We start from the raw sequence: 20,186 nt of genomic DNA on the forward strand, positions 1-20,186 counted from the left end.
TTTCCCTAGACACTGTCTCAATGGCACTCTTGCCAGTCTTTTGTTTCATTATGAGTGTACCTTAAGGTCACCATTATTATTGTGGGCACAAGAATAACAACTTCAACCGCTCTCACTTTACACGTGAAAACTGAGATTTAAATATCTTTGAAAACAAGGAAGCAGAGAAATCCTGAGTTATGTTCTCTCTGTGTCTAATTTTTGTTTAGTGCAGACCCCTTCTAGCTTTTCTCCTAAGTCCCTTTCTATAGCCAGCAATTCCCACAAATCTCTGTCATTTTAACCGTGCCACCCTGGAAATGCCTCCTTTTCCACACAGGTTGGCATAGTAGTTGTTACAGCCAACTGTTCTGTAGGGTGAAAGAGCTGAGTATAAGACAAATAGTCTTTTCAGTGATAGTCTTTCAATTGGGTATTAAATGTTTTCAGTGGGCAGGACTATCTTCTGAGTTGTTATTCATATTCAGATATGTGTAGTTCAAAATACAAAACAGAATCCCTAATCTAATAGAAACTTTTCTCCTGCATATAAATATGGGTTAATCCTTCTGTGAGGGGCGCTTCTCCTTGACTTGAGTGAAGAGAGAGGTTTTGTTTCAGCTCTTGAAAATTATATTCTAAACATGCCAGAGGGAATAGCATAATGGGTACATGTGGGTCAAAATAAAGACATTTAGCAGCCTGTTCCTGTAGTTTGCACTTACATGTTCCTCCTTCTATCTAATTACAGGGATGCAAGATGCCTCAAAGAAGCTTACAGAGTCTCTTCATGAGGTGTATGAGCCAGATTGGTACGGACGAGAAGATGTGAAAATGATTGGAGAGGTAAGATGTGTGGAAAGAGGGGGAAAAAGTATTTTGGCTGCAATCTGAGCTGTTAATTTTGTAATGTTGTCCACAGGAGTCTCTTATTAAGAAGACACATTAATCTGTGTAAATCCGAAATTTCCTTTAATTCTTCGTTGTGTGTTAAATCCTGGTTTTTGAGCATAGAAATTCTTGGTCTTGTGAAATGCACCTCCTGCTGACCAGATGCTGCATTTGCAATGTCTGTTCTACCAAATAGCTGATGGAAGCTCCTACCTAGGTCAATGTGAGCTGAATTGGTCCTGATCGCAACTGATTGACAATTCTGTCCAAGGCATCTTACATGCGGTTTCACAGTCAGGATTCTCAATTCTGCTGAATGTTGAAAATTATCAAATCTGCTTAACCTTGTGTGCTATATAACAACTGACACTAAACAGGATACCCATCTGACAAGAATATGGAATTTAAGGCCAAATTAGGCTGCAGGGCACTATTCATTTTAGCTTTTCTGAGGTTCCTTCAGTGATTAGAGAAAAATAGGCTTTTTAGAGGTCATTGTAGAAGCTTAAATCGAGGTGCTCTGAACCGTCTGCTTCGAGTAAACAGCCTTAATTCTGGGGGGAGTCTGTCAGCAAGTGTGCTGGTGGTGACAAGAAAGTGCGAACTGTTATCAGTGCAGCTTTGAACCACCTGGCACCCAATGCACAAGGCCTCCTGGATGATACAATTAACAAGAAACTGGAAGACAGAACAGTCTTCCCAAATCTGCGTAATGATGGCTTTTCTTTTTGTGGCTGCCTCCCTCTAACCTTCCCTGCTGCGTGTGCTGGGTTCAGCTGGGAGAGGGTTAATTTTTCACAGAAGCTGGGACGTGGGCATAGCCAAATGGGTATTGATACCATGCTGATCCATGCCCGGGATATAAGGGGAAGCTAGCCGGGAGAGGGGTAGGGGTCTTTGTGAAGCTCTTGGTGGTGAGAAGGTTTCCATTGTATCAGTGTTTTCATTGTATTCTATAACTTGACTTACTATTATATTCTCCTTTTTCTCATGTTGCATTATTAAAATCTGTCGTTACCTCAAGAGGCTCCACTTTTTTTTTTTTTTTTTTTTTAAAACCTTTTCCCCCATCTACCCGAAAACCCCCTTTTTTTTTTAAATCCTTTTCCCCATCTTACCGGGAGGGGGAAAGGCAGGCAGGGGAGGGGAGGGAGCAACTGCGTGGTGGTGGCCCTGACCCAAGACACTGCTGAAGGGATGACATGTTTAATTTTAAAAGCACTCAACTTCCAAGCTGTAGAAGTTAAGATACCATACCATTTTTATTGATTTAGGTTAAACAGCTGGAACATCTCCTGCTGCATCTTGCTGTAGCATCTCCTCTTTTGTCTGTAGACTGTTAGATTTTACACTCAGAAGTTTGTAATTGTGTATGAAAGGACCAAAATTTGGGTCTTAATCTCTATTAGATATAGGGGTAAATGTTAGATATGTCTTCTTATTGAGAGACTCCTGTGGACAACATTACAAAATTTCTGCTCCTGATTTTTTCCCTATATAGTCACAAATGTAGATTTATGCATCACTCAATATGGAGGAAAGAAGAATGATATATTCGTGCAGTCCAGGATATAAAGGATCATTCCAAAAGGGATCCACCTAAATGACCTTTTTCCATATGGTAGGAAAGATGATGGCTTAAAGGACTCTTCAGCAGTGTTTTTTGAGCCCATTAGCTTTCAGAAAACCTCCATACTTTTAATTTGTCCAATATATGTATCAGCAAGATACAAAGGCAAGTGCACAGGACTGGTAGTTCCTTGCTGTGATCTAATGCTGTGCTGCTCTGTAGATCACTGTGATTAAATATTGTGTTAATGAGTGAGGTATTTTTTAAAGCATGATTAATAGACTGTAATAATTCATTAGGGACTCTGTTAGGGTAAGGAATGAATGAACTAAATGCTGGCATCACACAACATTTATAATATGCCCTATAGGGGCTCATGATAAAACAAACACTAGGGAATAGCTTTCTGGACTTGCCAGTGAGGATATCATCCCTGCAAAGCAGTGCTCGTCACCTTTAGCCTCTCTCCCATCAAAGGGGGGAGTTCAGTGATTTTTGAAATGTGTAAAGAAAAGGGGAATCAGGATGTTTAACATGTGCTAGTGACTCGGTGGAGAAGGAATTGGGTGGATGGTCGCATTCAAAGAGTTGCAGTCAACAGCTCAATGTCCAAGTGGAGACCGGTGAGGAGTGGCATTCCACAGGGGTCAGTACTGGGACAAGTGTTGTTTAATATCTTTGTCAGAGACATGGACAGTGGGACCGAGTGCACCCTCAGCAAGTTTGCTGACAACACCAAGCTGTGTGGTGCGGTTGACATGCTGGAGGGAAGGGATGTCACCCAGAGGGACCTAGGCAGGCTGGAGAGGTGGGTCCATGCCAACCTCATGAAGTTCAACCAAGGCCAAGTGCAAGGTCCTGCACGTGGGTCAGGGCAACACCAAGCACAAATACAGGCTGGGTGGGGAATGGATAGAGAGCAGCCCTGAGGAGGACTTGGGTGTGTTGGTTGATGAGAAGCTGAACATGAGCCGGCAGTGTGCACTGCAGTCCAGAAAGCCAACCGTGTCCTGGGCTGCATCAAAAGAAGTGTGACCAGCAGGTCAAGGGAGGTGATTCTCCCCCTCTACTCTGCTCTCATGAGACCCCACCTGCAGTACTGAGTCCAGCTCTGGAGTCCTCAGCACAGGAAAGACATGGACCTGTTGGAGTGAGTCCAGAGGAGGCCACAAAGATGGTCAGAGGGCTGGAGCACCTCCCATATGGGGACAAGCTGAGGGTTGGGGTTGTTCAGCCTGGAGAAGAGAAGGCTCCAGGGAGACCTTACAGCAGCCTTCCACTGCTGAAAGGGGGCTACAGGAGAGATGGGGAGGCACTCTTCATCAGGGAGTGTAATGATAGGATGATGGGTAATGGTTTTAAGCTGAAAGAGGTTAAATTTAGACTAGATACTAGGAAGAAATTCTTTATTGTGAGGGTGGCGAGGCACTTGCGCAGGTTGCCTAGAGAAGCTGTGGATACCCCATCCCTGGAGGGGTTCAAGGCCAGGCTGGATGAGGCTTTGAGCAACCTGGGCTAGTTGGGGGGGTCCCTGGCCCAACTTGATGATCTTTAAGGTCCTTTCCAAACCAAACCATTCTGCAATTCTAAGACTTGTTCAGTTGAGAATCTGGGATCTCAAACACTGTCTCTATGTAACAGGAATTGCTTCTGGCAAGGAATCTCACCCTGCTCCCCATGGGGTCCTTGTCATGTCAGCTGCATTAACATGTTCTTAAAACCTGAAAAACTACAGGGAGTGTCTCTTGGTGACTACCCCAGAGCTGCAAAGGGAACTGGGGAAAAGCACTGTAGCTTCGATAAGGATTTATTTTGCATGCTGATGTTGGCATGTTTCATGTGCCAGTTAGAGTTCTTGTCTGTGCATCAACCATTTAATCAAATATACCTTAATGGCACAAAAAGTATGGGATGGAAAGGGTCAGTCTCCACAATTTTATTTTAAAAATGAGCAAAGTTAAGCTTACAAATCCTTGTAATTGATGGGAACCTGCTTTGTTTTTTCCTTAATTTTATTTACTCTTCTATTTTCAGTTGCATTTCTTTCCTCTGTAAGGAAGGTTCGTCATCATACTTGGGCATAAGAACTAGGGCAGCTTCAGATTCTGCGTTGTTAGCCCTCAGGGACCTGAAACCCTGAAGAAGAGCTTGAATCCCTGCCATCCTTATTTTCACATGGCAGTTTCTATGTGAAAGAATGAAAACACAAACTAGTTATTAAACTAAATCTTCTTTTGTTGGGAATTAAAACTTGCAATGTCAAGGTATCCCTTTTCATTTACCTTATAAGTGCACCCTGATTTCTTGCCATAAAGAACATTTTAAAACTTTAGAAAGATCAGTCTTTACCAATCACATTTGTATTTCTCCTAGGTTTGGAGTGGAATTAAACTGCTAAGTGCATTTTTCTCTTTTCTGCCTTTACAGAAATGCGATGAACTTTGGGAAGACTTCCATCAAAAACTGGTGGATGGGTCATTGTTGACCTTGGATACATATCTAGGACAATTTCCTGATATCAAAGTACAGTAATGATTTCCTGTAAAGGACAATTTGTAAAATTACTGTTGGGTCATAAAATAAATAGAAAATGAGATTACAAGCAAAGAAAAATAAAAAAAGAGGGGAGGTGGAAGTCATTCTCTTTTGCAATGTAAAAGATGTTGTTCCATAAGTAAATCCCTGACATGAGGCTGCACTGATTTCCCAAGTGAACAAAAATATTTTTCATGCAGTAGTACATGGAAGTAAATTACACTTTGTAGATAAAACTTTCATATTTTCCCTGCTCTTATTTCTTTGGTGTGAAACAATTCTCACTGACTTCAACAGGGACACATTAAGCTCTTCAGCTGTTAAAATTCCGGACAAATTGCAGCATGAAAACAGGCCTTTTGTTGTTGGCTATATGCACCTGTGGGTATCTAAATATCTTTCTCTTAACTAAGCTGTGGTTCCTGTCTTTTAATTAGTTATAAAAAGATTGTGTAATACACATCCAGAGAGGCTGTTACGCAGATTCTAGCCTCTCTCAGATGCCTGTCCGGTGTACGGTCCGGGGAGATGGTTGCTAAATGAAATGTGTGGGGATAAAGAATCATTACAGGTGAGAGGTAGATACTTTTATACTTGAATATGACTGTGTGGAAATTCTTTGTGGTGGTTTATAATTGAGTAGGTATCACAGTCATCCCCTTTGTCATTTACATCAGGGACTAAAAAATTAATAAAAAAATCCCAGCATTACTGACATTGAATCTCAAACTTGCTTATTCTCTCTCAGCATGTGGAATTTACGTATAATGTATAGCTTTGTAAAGCTAGTATATATCAAAGTACTTCTGTTTAGTTTTAAAAGAGTTATAGCAGGTAAATTAAAATTCCTGTTGTATGTTGAACTCCAGTTATCTTACTTATGTGTCAGAGCAAGTATCCTGGGAAGTTTCTTTAAGCATTTGTCCAACTCTAGAAAAAAAAATACATTAATTATTTTAAAATTTGAACACTATATATATGGGAAAAAGATGGTGTTACCATGAGTTTAACAGGTCCACTTATGCTGGAGAATGAGGCAAGTCTTGCATAACACTGCTATCTCACTTCTAAGGCCTCTAAACCCTACACCAACAAAAACCCTTCTAAACCATCTGTAAATGGATTCCTTATTTGTCTCTTTTACCATGTTGCTGCGTGATACAGTAATGCAGATATGAACAGCAGATAAGGGAGAATATGTCAAAAACTTAAATGACAACATAGGTAAAATAGCCTTTAAAAAGTGCTATTTGTGCTGGCTTTTGTTTCTACCCCTGTACAGACTCGCATTGCAAAACGAAGCAGAAAGCTAGTGGACTACGACAGCGCAAGGCATCATCTGGAAGCCCTGCAGAACTCCAAAAGAAAAGATGAAGGCAGAATTAACAAGGTAGCACAATCAGATGGATGCTGGCAGAAGACTTGGGGAGAGCTTGGGTGGCATTTGTTTCTGTGCAGAGACAGAGCACAAAGTTTCTCTTCTTTTTGCTCTCTCTGCAATGGAAATAATTCTGTCCTTAAGCCATATATGTGTGTCAAGTATTTTGATGCACATGGAGGACAGGCTCAGCCTCTTTCATGAGTCCTGTTTGAGCCCTAGCTTTCTCTCTTGATGAGACTGAGGGGACAGCAAGTCCTGTGTCGGTCTGCATGGTGTGGGACTGAGTCATATCCTTTATTAATAAAAGTTGTAAAAAAAAAAAATGCACGGAAACAATTTTGGCAGGTTTTGCAATGTCGTAGTGATTACTGAAGTCACTCTGTTTAATTTTGTTTTAGGCAGAAGAAGAATTTCAAAAAGCACAGAAAGTGTTTGAAGAGTTTAACACTGATTTACAAGAAGAATTGCCGTCTCTGTGGTCACGGTAAGCCTAGGCAGGTATTGTCTGGAAGGACTAAAGTGGGAGTAAGGAAAGGGAACCAGGGGATTTTAATGAGCTGATAGAAAATGCTTTGATGCCTCCTTTAAGATCCCATCCATTATCTTTTTGAAATAATAAAAGGGAAAATAGCCTGCAAATGATCCAAAATTATGCTTATTTCTTTCTTGGAACTTAAGATTTGTTTTCATATCTTCATTCTGCTTTGCAAAAAGGTCTCAATTTTATGGGTAAAGGACTGTGTCAGAACGCAGAATGTCAGATTGTGGCTATGACCCACTGCTTCCATAATCTTTTTCAGACACCTTGGTGATAGATACCTGATCTTTTCAAGAAAAAACATGCCACTTGTTAATAAAAAGGATCAAATGTTTCCACTGTCAAAAGTAATTGTACAGAGCAGCCCCATGCTTTTCTAGATTTGCAATGGGTCTACTTCTAGGTAATTTTTCTGTAAAAGGTATTGAAACAAAGAAGCTTGCAAATGTGTAAAGATTTTATGGCAGTTGTTGTTTCCAAGTTCCTAATAGATACTACTGAAGCAGCAGCAGAAGGGAAAAACAACGTTATAGCTACATCAGAATACACATTTCATAGTTTTGCACTGACTATGTCTGCGATGCAAAAGCATTTGATGATCATTCATTCAGGATCTTTAATCATTAATTGTGTTTATACAGAAAATGCAAAGTGAATGGGAGAACAAAAGCAGTAAAAAAATAAGCATCTCATTAGTGTGCTATGTTTTTAAAAAATTACAGTCTAGAGTGGAAGTGTGGTGTGAGTCACTGAAGTATCCTTTGTCTTCTCTGCCTTATAAATTAATTCCTGCTAGAGGGTTTTCCTGCTGTGTTCTGCCTATTTCAGTTGAAAATCTTGTTAACACTTCAAGATATTTATTTTATGGTCTTACTAAATGTAAGATTGTGTTTGAATGATTTAGAATAAGGGCCCTTTTACTTCAATATGTGTGTTGCCCACTAACTAGTCTCAGGGAAAGGTAGAATTTAATTTGAGCAATAGGGATAATTTGGAAAGCAATTGCTTTCAGAGTCCTGGTTTTTTTTAGCTATTAAAATTCTTCAGGAAGAAAATACTCTATTGAGTTGACATTTTGCAGGCTTATTCTTATGCCAAAGCTTATTTTTGTGAATAGAAGTTTGGAGAAAGAACACATGAAAGTTTTAAATAGGAAAAAAGAATAATTCAAAACCCAACACCTTCTCCTTTCAAAGTGTCCAAGAGTTATGTAATCACTCTCCTCAAGCAAGCAGATTTTTGACTGCATATGCCAAAATTTCTAGTCTGTATTAGAAATTATTTTCTCTTACATACATGTGCATGTACTTCAGGGCTGAGTTCTTGAAGGAAGGCTGAGCATGGGACACCCACCCCCAGCAGTACTCTCAGCTTGGTTCACTCTGTGCGATGTGAAATACAATGGTTCTTAACACAGTCAGAAATAATAATGAATGAGCGAGTCTGAAATCTTGACATTCTGTCCAAGTATTTGCTTTGCTGAGAGTAATACTCAAGAATGTTGCTTGTAGTCTGGAAAAAAACATAATTAATTTTCCTTTATGGCCCTCCCACCTCTGTCTTTTATTCTCTTTTTCCTTTCTTTGTGCCATCCTCCATAGACGAGTTGGCTTCTATGTGAACACCTTCAAAAATGTATCCAGCCTCGAAGCCAAGTTTCACAAGGAAATAGCTTTAGTGAGTAAAAATTCATATCTCATTTATAATGGATTATATGATATGTGAAACAGCAAGTAAATGTCTTGTAATGCAGCAGTAAAAATCTAGCAGATGCACATATGAGAATTTACCCTAGATCCAGATTTGTAGTGTAACCTTCATATGGATTTCTACTTGCCATTTTTGTACTCTTCTTAAGGAAAGGGCAGCCCATACACTTTTGGATTACCATACATTATCAGTTGTGGCACTAAATTCACTTTCTTTTTTGATAACTTCTCCAATTCTTTTTAGCGTACTGTTGCCTTCGGTATTTTTTCTGTGTCCAATTGCTACGCATCCCATTGCTTTAATCAGTACAAGAAAAACATGTTAAGCATTCCCTTCAAGACGGCTGTATACATTATCAGCAGTGCAACGGTATGTCTGTGACTGTTAGACAAATTGAGCGGTTCCAGTGAGAATCTTTTGAAAATACCTTGCTAAGGTGGTAATGTATTTTCTGTAGTAACCTACTAATAGGAACCAAAGTGGTATGGAAAACTCGCTTGGCTGAAGTCCCACATAAATTGGGATTAGGTTTTTGAGGGGAAAACATGGATCTTCTCGGCTACCCATGTTGCTTTAACCTTCAGGCGACCTCCTTCTTCAGAGGTCAGACAGCAGTCAGTGACACTTATAAACTTGTTCTCTGAAAACCAGCTTAAGTTTTTGCAGAACTGCTGTTATCTGATTCTGTGGATTTTGATAGGTTTCCATTTAGGCTTTTGATATACATGGCAATGAGTATTTTTGGAAAGATCTGTATGCCATTTTAAAGTTATTGGATTATATATCATCAGGTTGTCAGTTATGAGACCAAATTTATCACCTGCGTTTTTAGTCATGACTATAGTGCTTCATATAAACTCAGGCAAGTGGGTTGTTGTTTTTTTTCTCAGCTATGTCACAAACTATACGAAGTGATGACGAAGCTGGGAGATCAGCACGCAGACAAGGCCTTCACCATTCAAGGGGCACCAAGGTGAATTTACAGCTTTTTTTAATGAATTGCATTGCAGTAGGCTTTGTCAGTCTCAACATAAGTAGTAATCACCTACACCATGTGTAACGATTGCTGCACACCACGGTCACTGGGTCTGTTTGTTCAGGATGGTAGATGAAGGTACCTTGGATGAAGTTGTTCTTAACACATGAGTAAAAGTGCAAACCTTCCTTCGTCACCCACTTATTTTTCCTTTCAAAGAAAGAATAAAGGCCAGATTGTCAGCTATTGCAATTTAGCCTAGTTCATTGTAGACTGTTGCACCAGTTTGCATCAGCTAAGTATATAGCTCATTTAATCTGAGATGCATCTTTTACAGCAATGTTACTAACTCTCATAATTTTTTTTAAAGCCTTGAAATATTTAGATGTGTTTTTAGCTCCTAAAGGCGTATGATTAGGTGAGAATCCTTTGTAAGTCAGCTTTTATCGCTTCTGCTAGTGGGGAAAAGTCAAGAAATGTGATCTGAGAGTGCATCATAAAGGCTGAAAAACTGAAGTAAAAAGGAATCACAAAATACCATATTTTTAATGACTTTCAAGAGAAACCTTGTCTTAAAAAAAAACAAAATCAAAAGAAGCTTAAAATCAGATGGTATTTTCTTAAGGTCAGCTGATGCCAGTGCAGTATTTCTGATTTTTTTGCTTGCACCAAATGTAGCCTTTCTGCCATAATTTGATTTCTCAGCACTGTAACAGCGACAGGCAGAAGAGGTTGAAATTATAAAACAGTGAGACTTACTAAAACACTGTGGTATTTGGAGTGAATACATAAATCCTGAATTTCCAGCCAGTCCCAGCTCATCAGAAGCAGTCAGAACAATGTTACAGCTTCTGCTGATTTGCCCTCAAACTGGACTCAGATTAGCAACAATTAAGACTGACCAAACGACATAACATCTGCTTCAAACATATGACTGCTATTTCTACATTTGTTTTGATCTCCCTTTGGAAGAACAAAGAACCTAATGCAAAATGCAGAACTACTTTATTAAGAATGTGTCCAAAATTTTTGTTTTGGATTAGTTCAGTGTTAGTCCATGCTGATACATACTAACACATGGCCTCCAGAGTTGTTAGCTCACGCATCACCACTTCCAGCCCCTTTACGATGGACTCATGAGCTGGACTATGTTTCCGTGAAGGATTTGTAAAATACTTTTATGGGATGAAAAATAATGTAGTGTTGGAAAACCTCAAGCAGACTTCTTCTGGATCATGTCTAGCATGCACATGCTCATTCCCATGGAATTACTCATTCCATCAATGAGAGAAAAAAAAATATTACTGCAAATGGGTAAGCGTATGTTAATGCAGTGTGATCTGCTTAACTTATTTTAAAATTGCTTTTTAAAAATACAGGGTTTTTTTAGTTACCATGTTACTTTTTTTTCTGCTGTACTGTTCACAGAGCCTTGTGTGAAAATCTGGATAGATTTTGACTTCCATTATTAGTTAAGATGCTCTAAAAGACTACTCAGAAGTAGTAAGACAAAACATATTTCCTTTTTAGAGGAGTGCATGAGGAGTAGATACTAGACAAGTAGAGTATCTAGTCTTTCGTTTAAAGAACTCTATAAAAAGAAACATCTGAAAAACTTGTATGCTACTGTATACTTTGTCCTGAAGGCAAATATTGTACCTGGGAAATAAATTTCTTGATAACTGCTTATTTTTTTCTTTTTTAATATTTCCACAGAAAGAGGTGGTGAGTGTGAGCTAAGTCTGTGCTTCCCAAAGAATTATTTTTTCTTGTGTTAGCATTAGGAACATGTTTATGGTGTGGTCTCCTCAATTGGGTAGCGCTTCTGTTCTCCCTGAAGATGTGTAGGAGTTGCTCTTCTCTTGCCAAATACTGTGGTCGTTGATTGCTGTAGTTTATAGCCTCCCTGGGTTGTAAGCTTTCAGCATTTCTAGGTAGCTGAATATGTCTCAGTGATTGCACCAAGTACCTTCATGGGAAGGGCAGATTGCTTCTTAGGACTTCATCAGACCTTTTCTTAATATCAGTGGAGCTCTGTTGAAGTCACTTCACTACTGCTTGTTTATAGTTGTGGTGAGTTGTCCCTCTAAATAGTGATATCTTGATAATATTCTTGGTTGTGTTTTATTTTATTGAAACCTTTCTGCAGTTGCTAAGCTTTTAAAATTATTTGTGTTATTCATTGTCATGTCTTCCCCTGGGGTTGTTATCTTTAGAGCCTTTTATTCTGAGAACTGTGCAAAATGAAGACAGTAATTCCATCTCTCACTTTACGATAGTTACAAATGTATGTGTGAAACGTATTTCAAATACAGAATCTGAAAAAATGTGAGTACTCTGTTTCCTTCAAGTTATAATGATTGGGTAATTACAATGATCAGGTAAACAGATGTTCCAAAAATCCAAATTAAAACTTCCTTTGAGACTGTAGATCACTGAGTTTTAACTGAATTTAGTTGCTGTTTTAGTTTTAGTCATTATACAATGGCTCAGTTTGTCTCCAGTGTGTACTGCCTTTTGTAGTCATTGGCATTACATCAGGGATGCAGTTCAACTACTGCGTGAAATTGTCAAGGCAGTAAGTCAGCATGATATGTATGTCCTCGCTATTGCTTTTTTTCTGTCTAGTGATTCAGGTCCACTCCGCATTGCAAAAACCCCGTCCCCGCCAGAGGAAGTCTCTCCCCTGCCTAGCCCTACTGCCAGTCCCAATCATATGCTGGCACCAGTATCTCCAGCACCAGCCCGGCCTAAGTCACCCACACAGGTAAGTGGAAACCTAAGAGGAGAAATTAGCCTGTTGTGCAGTAGAAGACAGCTGAGATGATGTATACGGTGGATTTTTCATCTAGACAGTGGCTGAGGAATGACAGGGAGGCCACTGACTCTGTTGTACTCTCTTCTGTTCATTGGTTGTTCTTCCCCGTGTCACAAGCATGGGTGGACAGTGGTTTTTATATAAGGGCGAATGAAGAAAATTTAAGGTGCTCAGTGAACTGGGAGGACTTCTGGTGACAAAGCAAAACACTTCTTTAAAAGTTCCATAGTCTCTAAGAACCCGTATCCCAGCAGTGACAGTTTGAAAAACCTATTTTTAAAACCTCCTTGGGAATTTCAGTACATTATTGCTGCTCTTCATTCATCTTCAAATTTATGCTTACTCTGGAAAAAAAATCAGCCTGTGAGTATCACTGGGCTGGACAACCTCTAAAACAGTATAAATAATAGAGCTAGCTTAAATACCAGAGTGATAATTATTGATCATTAAAAGCTTCTTGGTTGTTATTAACACTGGATTGAGAAGTTGACACCGTTGGAGTCACTGGAGTCATTTCTGGTCTCACCAGCACTGGCGAAATAAGAATCAGTTTCATCTGTGGCATGAGAGTTGTGTGTGATACTTCATTAAGGTGTTAAAGGCTTGTGTTGATGTTGCTGATGTTTTCAGAATTGGGATAGCTTCTGTGCTGGTTGCTATTTCTATAGTGGGAACACATCAGAAAAAATGTAGTTTTCCATTTAGTTACATGTGAGGACACTTGCTTTCTCTGGTCTCCCAAAATGTGACACCTCACTGCCTTGAATATTGATCTGGTAGGACTCAATTTAGTCTTACTGGTGCCAGTGGTGTTATGTCGCTGTACCACGTGAGGATTTTTTTGCTTGGTATTTTGACAGATTTTGAAATTATCCAATAGTATTTAGAATTATTCCAAGCAATGATTTTGTCATAGTTCTGTGAATCTCTGGAGAGCAAGGGGAATTAGTAACCTAAGCACCTTTGAGGTTCCCCAAATTATATGGTCTTAGCATCAATTAGGCTTTAAAGTCAGCAGCAGGTAGGCAGGGACAAAATCCCAAAGCTAACCAGGAATGAACTTAAGAAGCCAAAAAACAGCAGAGGCCTGGCTCTGTGCAGCATCGCCCTTCCAACTATGGGCTGCATAGGAGAGGAAGTGTCTTACACTCTGTGTCCATCACAGCACAACAAAATCTGCCAAGAAATGCTTTTGTATGAGACCTTAAACCTTGAGATGGAATGAGTTTGAAACATTGAGTTGTTTTGCTTTTCTCACTGTGTTTGTTTGAAGGCATTAGGTGGTGAACAACCAAACAGTTCCTTTCAACCCGTGTATTATTCCCACATTTAAGGTGAAGCAGCAGAGATGAAAACCTGACACAAATTGTTTAGGACTAGCTTTCTTTTATCCCTGAACTAGTCTGTGACATTTTTGCTGTCTGCCTAGTTGAGGAAAGGTCCACCAGTCCCACCGCTGCCTAAACTTACACCCACGAAGGAGTTGCAACAGGAGAACATAATTAACTTCTTTGGCGACAACTTTGTCCCAGAAATCAACGTGACCACCCCATCACAGGTAACCTTCAGAGGGTGATATATGGGTCCAACTTGTCATCACCCCAAATTCTCCTTATGGCTGATCTCCATGGGAGGGAGGAGGGAGGGTGCAGGTAGAAGGCAGAGGCACAATTGCCATTTTATATGATCTTGAAAGGGTCACACATATGATATTTTATCTTTGAATTGGTTGTGCATAATCACTCAAAAGAGTTATCACTCCTAACATACTGGAAAAAGAAAAGAGAGATTTCCTGAGAAGCCTGACTGAAAATACTGTGAAAAGCAGCCATGTTTGAGATTTAGCTGAGTCCAGGTTTCATTACAAGCTGGAGTTCATCTAAGATGCATTTTTTCTAATCCCAAGCATCTCAAGTGGCACTTTCCAGTGGTTATTTCTGTTTCTTCCATCAAAATCATAAAATGTATTCCTTTTTTCTTTTGAAGGATTTTTTTAAAAGTGAAACTTGGCTATTTTAATCAGTTCTTTGCAGGTATGAAAAGCTGCTCCAGCTAGATTAATCATCCACTTCGTTTTGACATCTAACATTAGTTACACAGCAGAGAAGTGATCAAAATTTCTTTTATCTCATTATTATGAAATGATAATGCCATACTTGTGTCTGAATAATTTGTATTCGTTTATTCAGCTTTTGTGCAGTCATAGTAACTGCTAGTTGTTCAATACGGACCCTTTCTATTATGATAATTACAACTCTGAAATCTGAGCCTGTGTCTGATAAACTCGGGAGAAATATGCAGATCCGGAGCTTAGGCAGAATGGTTACAAATTTTTGTTTGCATGTGAATGATTGTTTTTGTACTAATTCATTTGACAATACAGGAGAATGTAGGCACAACAATGAAAAACAAAATTATGAGCAGGCAAGTGACGCCAGAGATTTGAGTTTTGCTGGCGCGATTCATCTGTTTATTCTTCAGCTTTGGGGTAGGCTGGCATTTGCAGCTGCGGGTGCAAGTCCTGGAGCATCGTCAAGAAGTGTTGAGCCCTTTGTGAGGTGCATGGACACCCCTGCCCTGCCTGAAGTGCTTCTTCTGGGCACAAGAGTGGGTGCCAAAGCCAACTGGACAGGGCTCTTGGGCAGGCTGACAAGCCTCCCTGAGGCAGGAGCGTGGCAAGCAGTTGGTGCGAAGGAGCTGGGCAAGTAGGAGCTTGTCCAGTTTCCAATGTTACCTCCAGTGAAAAGAAGGTCCAGAGAGGCAGGGGGAGTCAGCGTGCTAGAAACGTGGGAGAGCTGCAGTTGATGGGATGATCCTTTGGGCCTTCAACTCAAAAGAGCCTCAAAGAAGAAAAAAAGCATGCGAGGCAAAAAAATAAGAAAGGAAAAAACCACAGTGAGGCTGCTCTCATCATCAGCAAGTATTCCAAATCCTCAGCAGATGCCTAAACAGCTGCCTGAACTAGGTCCTCCCCTCTCAGAACCCAGTGGAGCCCTAAGTCATCCTGAAAACTGATCTAGAACCAACACACAAGCTAGAACAAAGTCTAGAACCATAAAGTGATCTAGAATGATATCTAGAATTGTATCCAGAAAGCCATCTAGAATGGCAAAGCAGGCTAGAACTCGCTCTAGAATATCTTGAATCAGCTCTAGAATCATAAAGTGATCCGAGGACCCGAACTAGAATCATCTCTAGAATCAATTCTTGAACCAACTCTAGAACCATAAAAGGACCTTAAAAATTATCTCATTTCAACCCCCCTGCTGTGGGCAGGGTTGCCAACTGCTAGAGCAGGCTGCCTAGGACCCCACCCAGCCTGGCCTTGAATGCCTCCAGGGATGGGACATCTGCAGCTATTCTAGGCAACCTGTTCCAGTGCCTCACCACCCTCTGAGTGAAGATTTCCTCCTACTATCTAACCTCAATCTCCCCTCTCTTAGTTTAAAACCATTCCCCCCTGGGCCTGTCATTATCAACCCCTGTAAACAGTCGAAAGGAGTGATGTGGTTGCTGGTCTTTTCTCCTAAGTAACAAGTAGTAGGACAAGAGGAAATGGCCTCAAGTTGCTCCAGGGGAGGTTTAGATTGGATATTAGGACAGATTTCTTCACTGTAAAGGTTATCAAGCACTGGAACAGGCTGTCCAGGGAAGTGGTTGAGTCACTGTCCCTGGAGGTATTTAATAGATGTGTAGATGCGGTGCTTAGGAACACGGTTTAGTGGTAGACTTGGCAGTGTTAGGTTTATGATTGGACTCAATTATTTGAAGGGGTTTTTCCAACCTAAATGATTTTATGATTCTGTGATTTGTTTACCAACAGTAACGCTAATTTGGAAAGTTTACACTCTTAAATGTTTTCGTAATAGAAAGGCTTTGGTTTACTATTATTATCATCATCATCATCGCATTATTATTTCCTGGTTTTGCTGGTTTTATGACTGCTCTGTTGTTGTAGACTTCCCCTGGCATACACTTTGGTCACAGTCAGGAACAGGACATTGGACTATGTGGTCTGAACCTGTGTTCCCATTCTTACATAAGATGATATGTGAATGTATGTGCTCCAGTCGTTTCCCATGGTACCATTTCCAATCTGAATGCTTTTCAGAATAGCATTCTAATGAATACTTTACTACCTACACATTCTGTACATCAGAAAACAAGATTTTCTCACTATTTAAAACACACTGAACAGCTACCAGTAGGCAGTACCAGCCTTGTTGCTAAAACTAAGATGCTTGCTTAGAATATTTATCATTAGTGATAATTAAATCTCAGCTACAGTATCACAGTAATTAAAAATAGCATTTTATGTTGAGGCACACTAATTATTTGTTCCTGTTACTTTACAGAGGGAAAGACCTGTAGCCCATTGAACCAATCTATATATTTATAGTGACCTCAGAGGCCTTGGCTAATTCATTAATTGCAAACAAAAAAAAGGCTCTACCATGTAATCCAGTTTTGTAAGAGCAGATCAGTGTAGCAAGATTTAGTTAGTGTTACGTAAGATGTTTCCTAAAGTTTAGAGCTAAGGGCAGCATTAAATGTTAATTGGTATTCATGTTCAGAATTGGAATGTAATTCAAATGCATTTGTGTGCTCCTATATTGGCTTTTTACTAATGTTTGTGTTTGGGAAGAGCTTCACTTATTAGAATGTATGGACACTGGGTGCCACTTACGTAGTTTTTAATTTTGGTGTGTGACTCAAAGCACTTTAAAAGGGCATTCACAGTCAGACAGTGAACACTCAAGCACTTTTTCAAAAGGGCTGTGATTTGTTCAGCCTGAAAAGGCAAAGCTGCACTACACAGAAAACAAAGGCATCATAAGAGTGAAGCTCATAAAAATAAAATGAAAAGTTACAGTAAAGCTCAGGAAAATCTTTAGAGCTTCCTCCCTTCCTGGCTTGCACTGTAACTAGAAAGTCTGTGATGTCATCTTCTCTCTTGGGCCTCTTAATATTTTGCTGCCCAGGGAAGCTTTTGAAATATGAGTTTTTCAAGAGTTGTGTTTCTCTTCTAACAGAATGAAGTTCCTGAAACTAAGAAAGAAGAGTCTTTGCTAGATCTGGACTTCGACCCTTTCAAGCCAGAAGTTGTATCAACAGGAGTTACCCATTCACCCATGTCTCAGGTATCTCTTTGCCTTGTGGTAGGCAAAGCATTTAAATGCAACGAGCTGTTTGGTAGCAAGGATTTGCCTTGTGTACTAATAAGCAGTGTACCTGCAGTGTCTGAAAAACTTGATCTTCCTGAGCAGCTCTTGTCAGCCATCTGTCTTTCCCCTTCAGTAACCTGGTAGCTGATGATGTACAAGGAGGGGAAATTGTCAAGTGGTGAAATGAGTTGTCCGCCAATGAGAATGGTTGCTGATACCTTTTGACCTTGACATCAGCATGCTGTTATTTTCCATCTTTACAATAACTCTTAGCATCAGCATTATAATTCTCCAGCGCCTGTTCTTGTGACAATTTTTCTGACCTGGATTTGACTCTTCATGCCTGGAAAGATGCCTGAGGGCACCTCAGTCTCATGGAGTCAGCATAGGATTGCTTTGCTGTGATGGAGCTTCTTTACCAAGCAGGGGATATGATCTGAGTGGTTTTGCTTTTTAAATCTATTTTAGACCTACTTCAAGAAAAATGAGAGGATGGAGTAGGACTTTTCCTTGCAGGATGTTGTATTAAAGAAATTCTGCATTCTACAGGAATATTTGCCATGGTAGTTTCTTGCGGCAATATGAAAATAGATGAAACGAGAAGGAAAAAAAAGGGCTGATAATATCAAGTTGCTGATTTTCATTGTCTTGCCGTAGGAGACCTGCTATTTTAAGATCCAGAACTCGCCCTCACTACCCGTAGGGCTGATAGTACAGGAGGGAAGTTCTGACCAGCAGAGCTGGAGCTCTGTGTTGTTCACAGAGAAGGAAGCAATATTAACACACTGTTAGCAAAACCCTTTATCCTGTGGCTGTCACTAACCTGGCTTATGCTGTGAGCCATGAGAGACCTAACCAGCTGTTCAGGAAGGCAGCACTGGGAAAGGAGCAAGAAAACAAGCTTTAAGGCTGAGATAGTCCTGGTTCTCTGCTGTTCTCTTCTTCGGTTAATTAATTTCTTATTTGGTGTGTAGTCCTAGTTATGTAATGAAATCTGTAGTGATCTCTGATGGGTTATGCACTGTCAGAAAATCAATACGTTGTCAGCACTTTGAAAGTTAGCTGAAATTTCTCATTGTGGTTTGCTAGGGGTGTTTGATTATAGCAGTGGCTTTGTGCTTCTCACGTGTTATTTTTCTTGCTCCCTCTGAACAGGGCAGGGGAAGGAAATTCCTTGATATTCAGTATAACAAAAAAAACTCTAGCTGTGACTTCGCAAATTCTCCATCTTCAGCTTGTCTTGTAATAACACTGATTAGAGCAGGAGGATCATTAAGCCAAATACATTTGACTTTTGTGACAGAGCACGTTTGTCCTGACATCATAATGTAGAGATTGTAGAAGATTTTATTACTTCAGTGGAAAAGAATTGGTTTAGAATAATCTGTGCCATGAAATACAGAAATTCAGTGTAGAAAAGTACATGGTATTTTTTCATCTAGGTGCATAGGGAGCATTCGCTGAGCGCCTTCAGTGTCTCCTCTCCTTTCACCTTTCCTCCCAACATATATATATATATGAGAAAGGATGGTCTACATCCACGTGTGGATGAGTTAGAGCACCGTGTTTCCAGAAGAAGCGAAGATAGCCCTGCAGTCTGGATCTTGATCTCACTGGATGTGGCAGGGTCATTGCTATGGCAGCACAGACAGATTAAAATCACTGGTCACAGTCTTTGGAGAGTCCTGTGCTACTTTGCAGGGAGATTAAGAAGAGACCCTTAAGTGGTCTTTCCATATGCGATGGTTTTTGCCTCAGTAATGGATATTTTCCCTTCAGCAAATGGTGCTGAAGTAGTGACATGAAGACAGGAGGAGTCATCTGTGCCATGATGCCTCCAGAGGCCTGGCATGACTTCCTTATTGATCATTTAATTAATTAGCTCCCTCCACTGCTCTGCCTGGCTGATCAGGTCACTGTAAGTGAGCCCCAGCCTGCCCTTCCTCACTGGCTTTTCTGTTTCTGTCGTTCTGCTTCAGAAGTGACCTTTCTAAACATGCCTGGCCCTCACCTCCGTTTGCTAGCTGTGGTCTGTCTTGCCTTTTCTTGGTATTTTCCTTTCCCCTCATGCTCAAAGCCTGATCAGCAATGAAAGGAAAATGAAAAAATGAAAAATGAGGAATCTCTCCTGCCATGGAAGTCTGTAGGACATCTAGGGTCTGCACCAGTTAGCACTATAAGAAGAGACGTATCATTTTTCCTTGAAGCTTGAATGTTCTGCTAATCATGTTACAGCAGAGTAAGCAGGTACGCTTGTGAATTACATTCACTGCAGAAGCATGTACCTGGGCTTAAAGAAGATTGAACTGATTGAGAAATGGCTGTTGATGTTAATTTGCTGTGAATCTGAGTAATGAGTTATTACTGTGTCTTTTGTTTGTTAAGGCAGAAGTTGTTCAGAGAAGCAGGCAAAAAGCTAAATGCAGCAATCCTTTCTCTGAGGCAAATGTTAGATGTCACATTTAACATTTGTAAATATTTCAGGAACAGGTTTACTTTTTTTTTTATGAATGTCTTAGTTTTTGTTTTTCATGGACTTTAACCTGGCTGTGAATATAGATATGTTTTGAAGCATCTCAGACATCTTTTGAGACCAACCAGCAGAGTTCCTTCTCCTGTCGGG

The 20,186-nt window shown here is 40.1% G+C and overlaps 1 protein-coding gene across 1 annotated transcript in view; it reads left to right on the forward strand.

Moving 5' to 3' along the window:
* Positions 1–730: 730 nt before the first annotated feature.
* Positions 731–20,186, forward strand: part of AMPH (amphiphysin) — a gene marked incomplete at its 5' end in the record, with an annotated part of 44,886 nt that continues 25,430 nt past the window's right edge. The window contains 9 exons of the mRNA XM_010085477.1: positions 731–825; positions 4,868–4,963; positions 6,258–6,365; positions 6,755–6,840; positions 8,496–8,571; positions 9,495–9,577; positions 12,209–12,347; positions 13,828–13,956; positions 17,432–17,539. Coding sequence (XP_010083779.1) covers positions 731–825; positions 4,868–4,963; positions 6,258–6,365; positions 6,755–6,840; positions 8,496–8,571; positions 9,495–9,577; positions 12,209–12,347; positions 13,828–13,956; positions 17,432–17,539 — 920 coding nt within the window. The remainder of the gene's footprint in view (positions 826–4,867; positions 4,964–6,257; positions 6,366–6,754; positions 6,841–8,495; positions 8,572–9,494; positions 9,578–12,208; positions 12,348–13,827; positions 13,957–17,431; positions 17,540–20,186) is intronic.

This window comes from Pterocles gutturalis, unplaced genomic scaffold, assembly GCF_000699245.1.
Source record: "Pterocles gutturalis isolate BGI_N339 unplaced genomic scaffold, ASM69924v1 scaffold6925, whole genome shotgun sequence".
NCBI lineage: Eukaryota > Metazoa > Chordata > Aves > Pterocliformes > Pteroclidae > Pterocles > Pterocles gutturalis.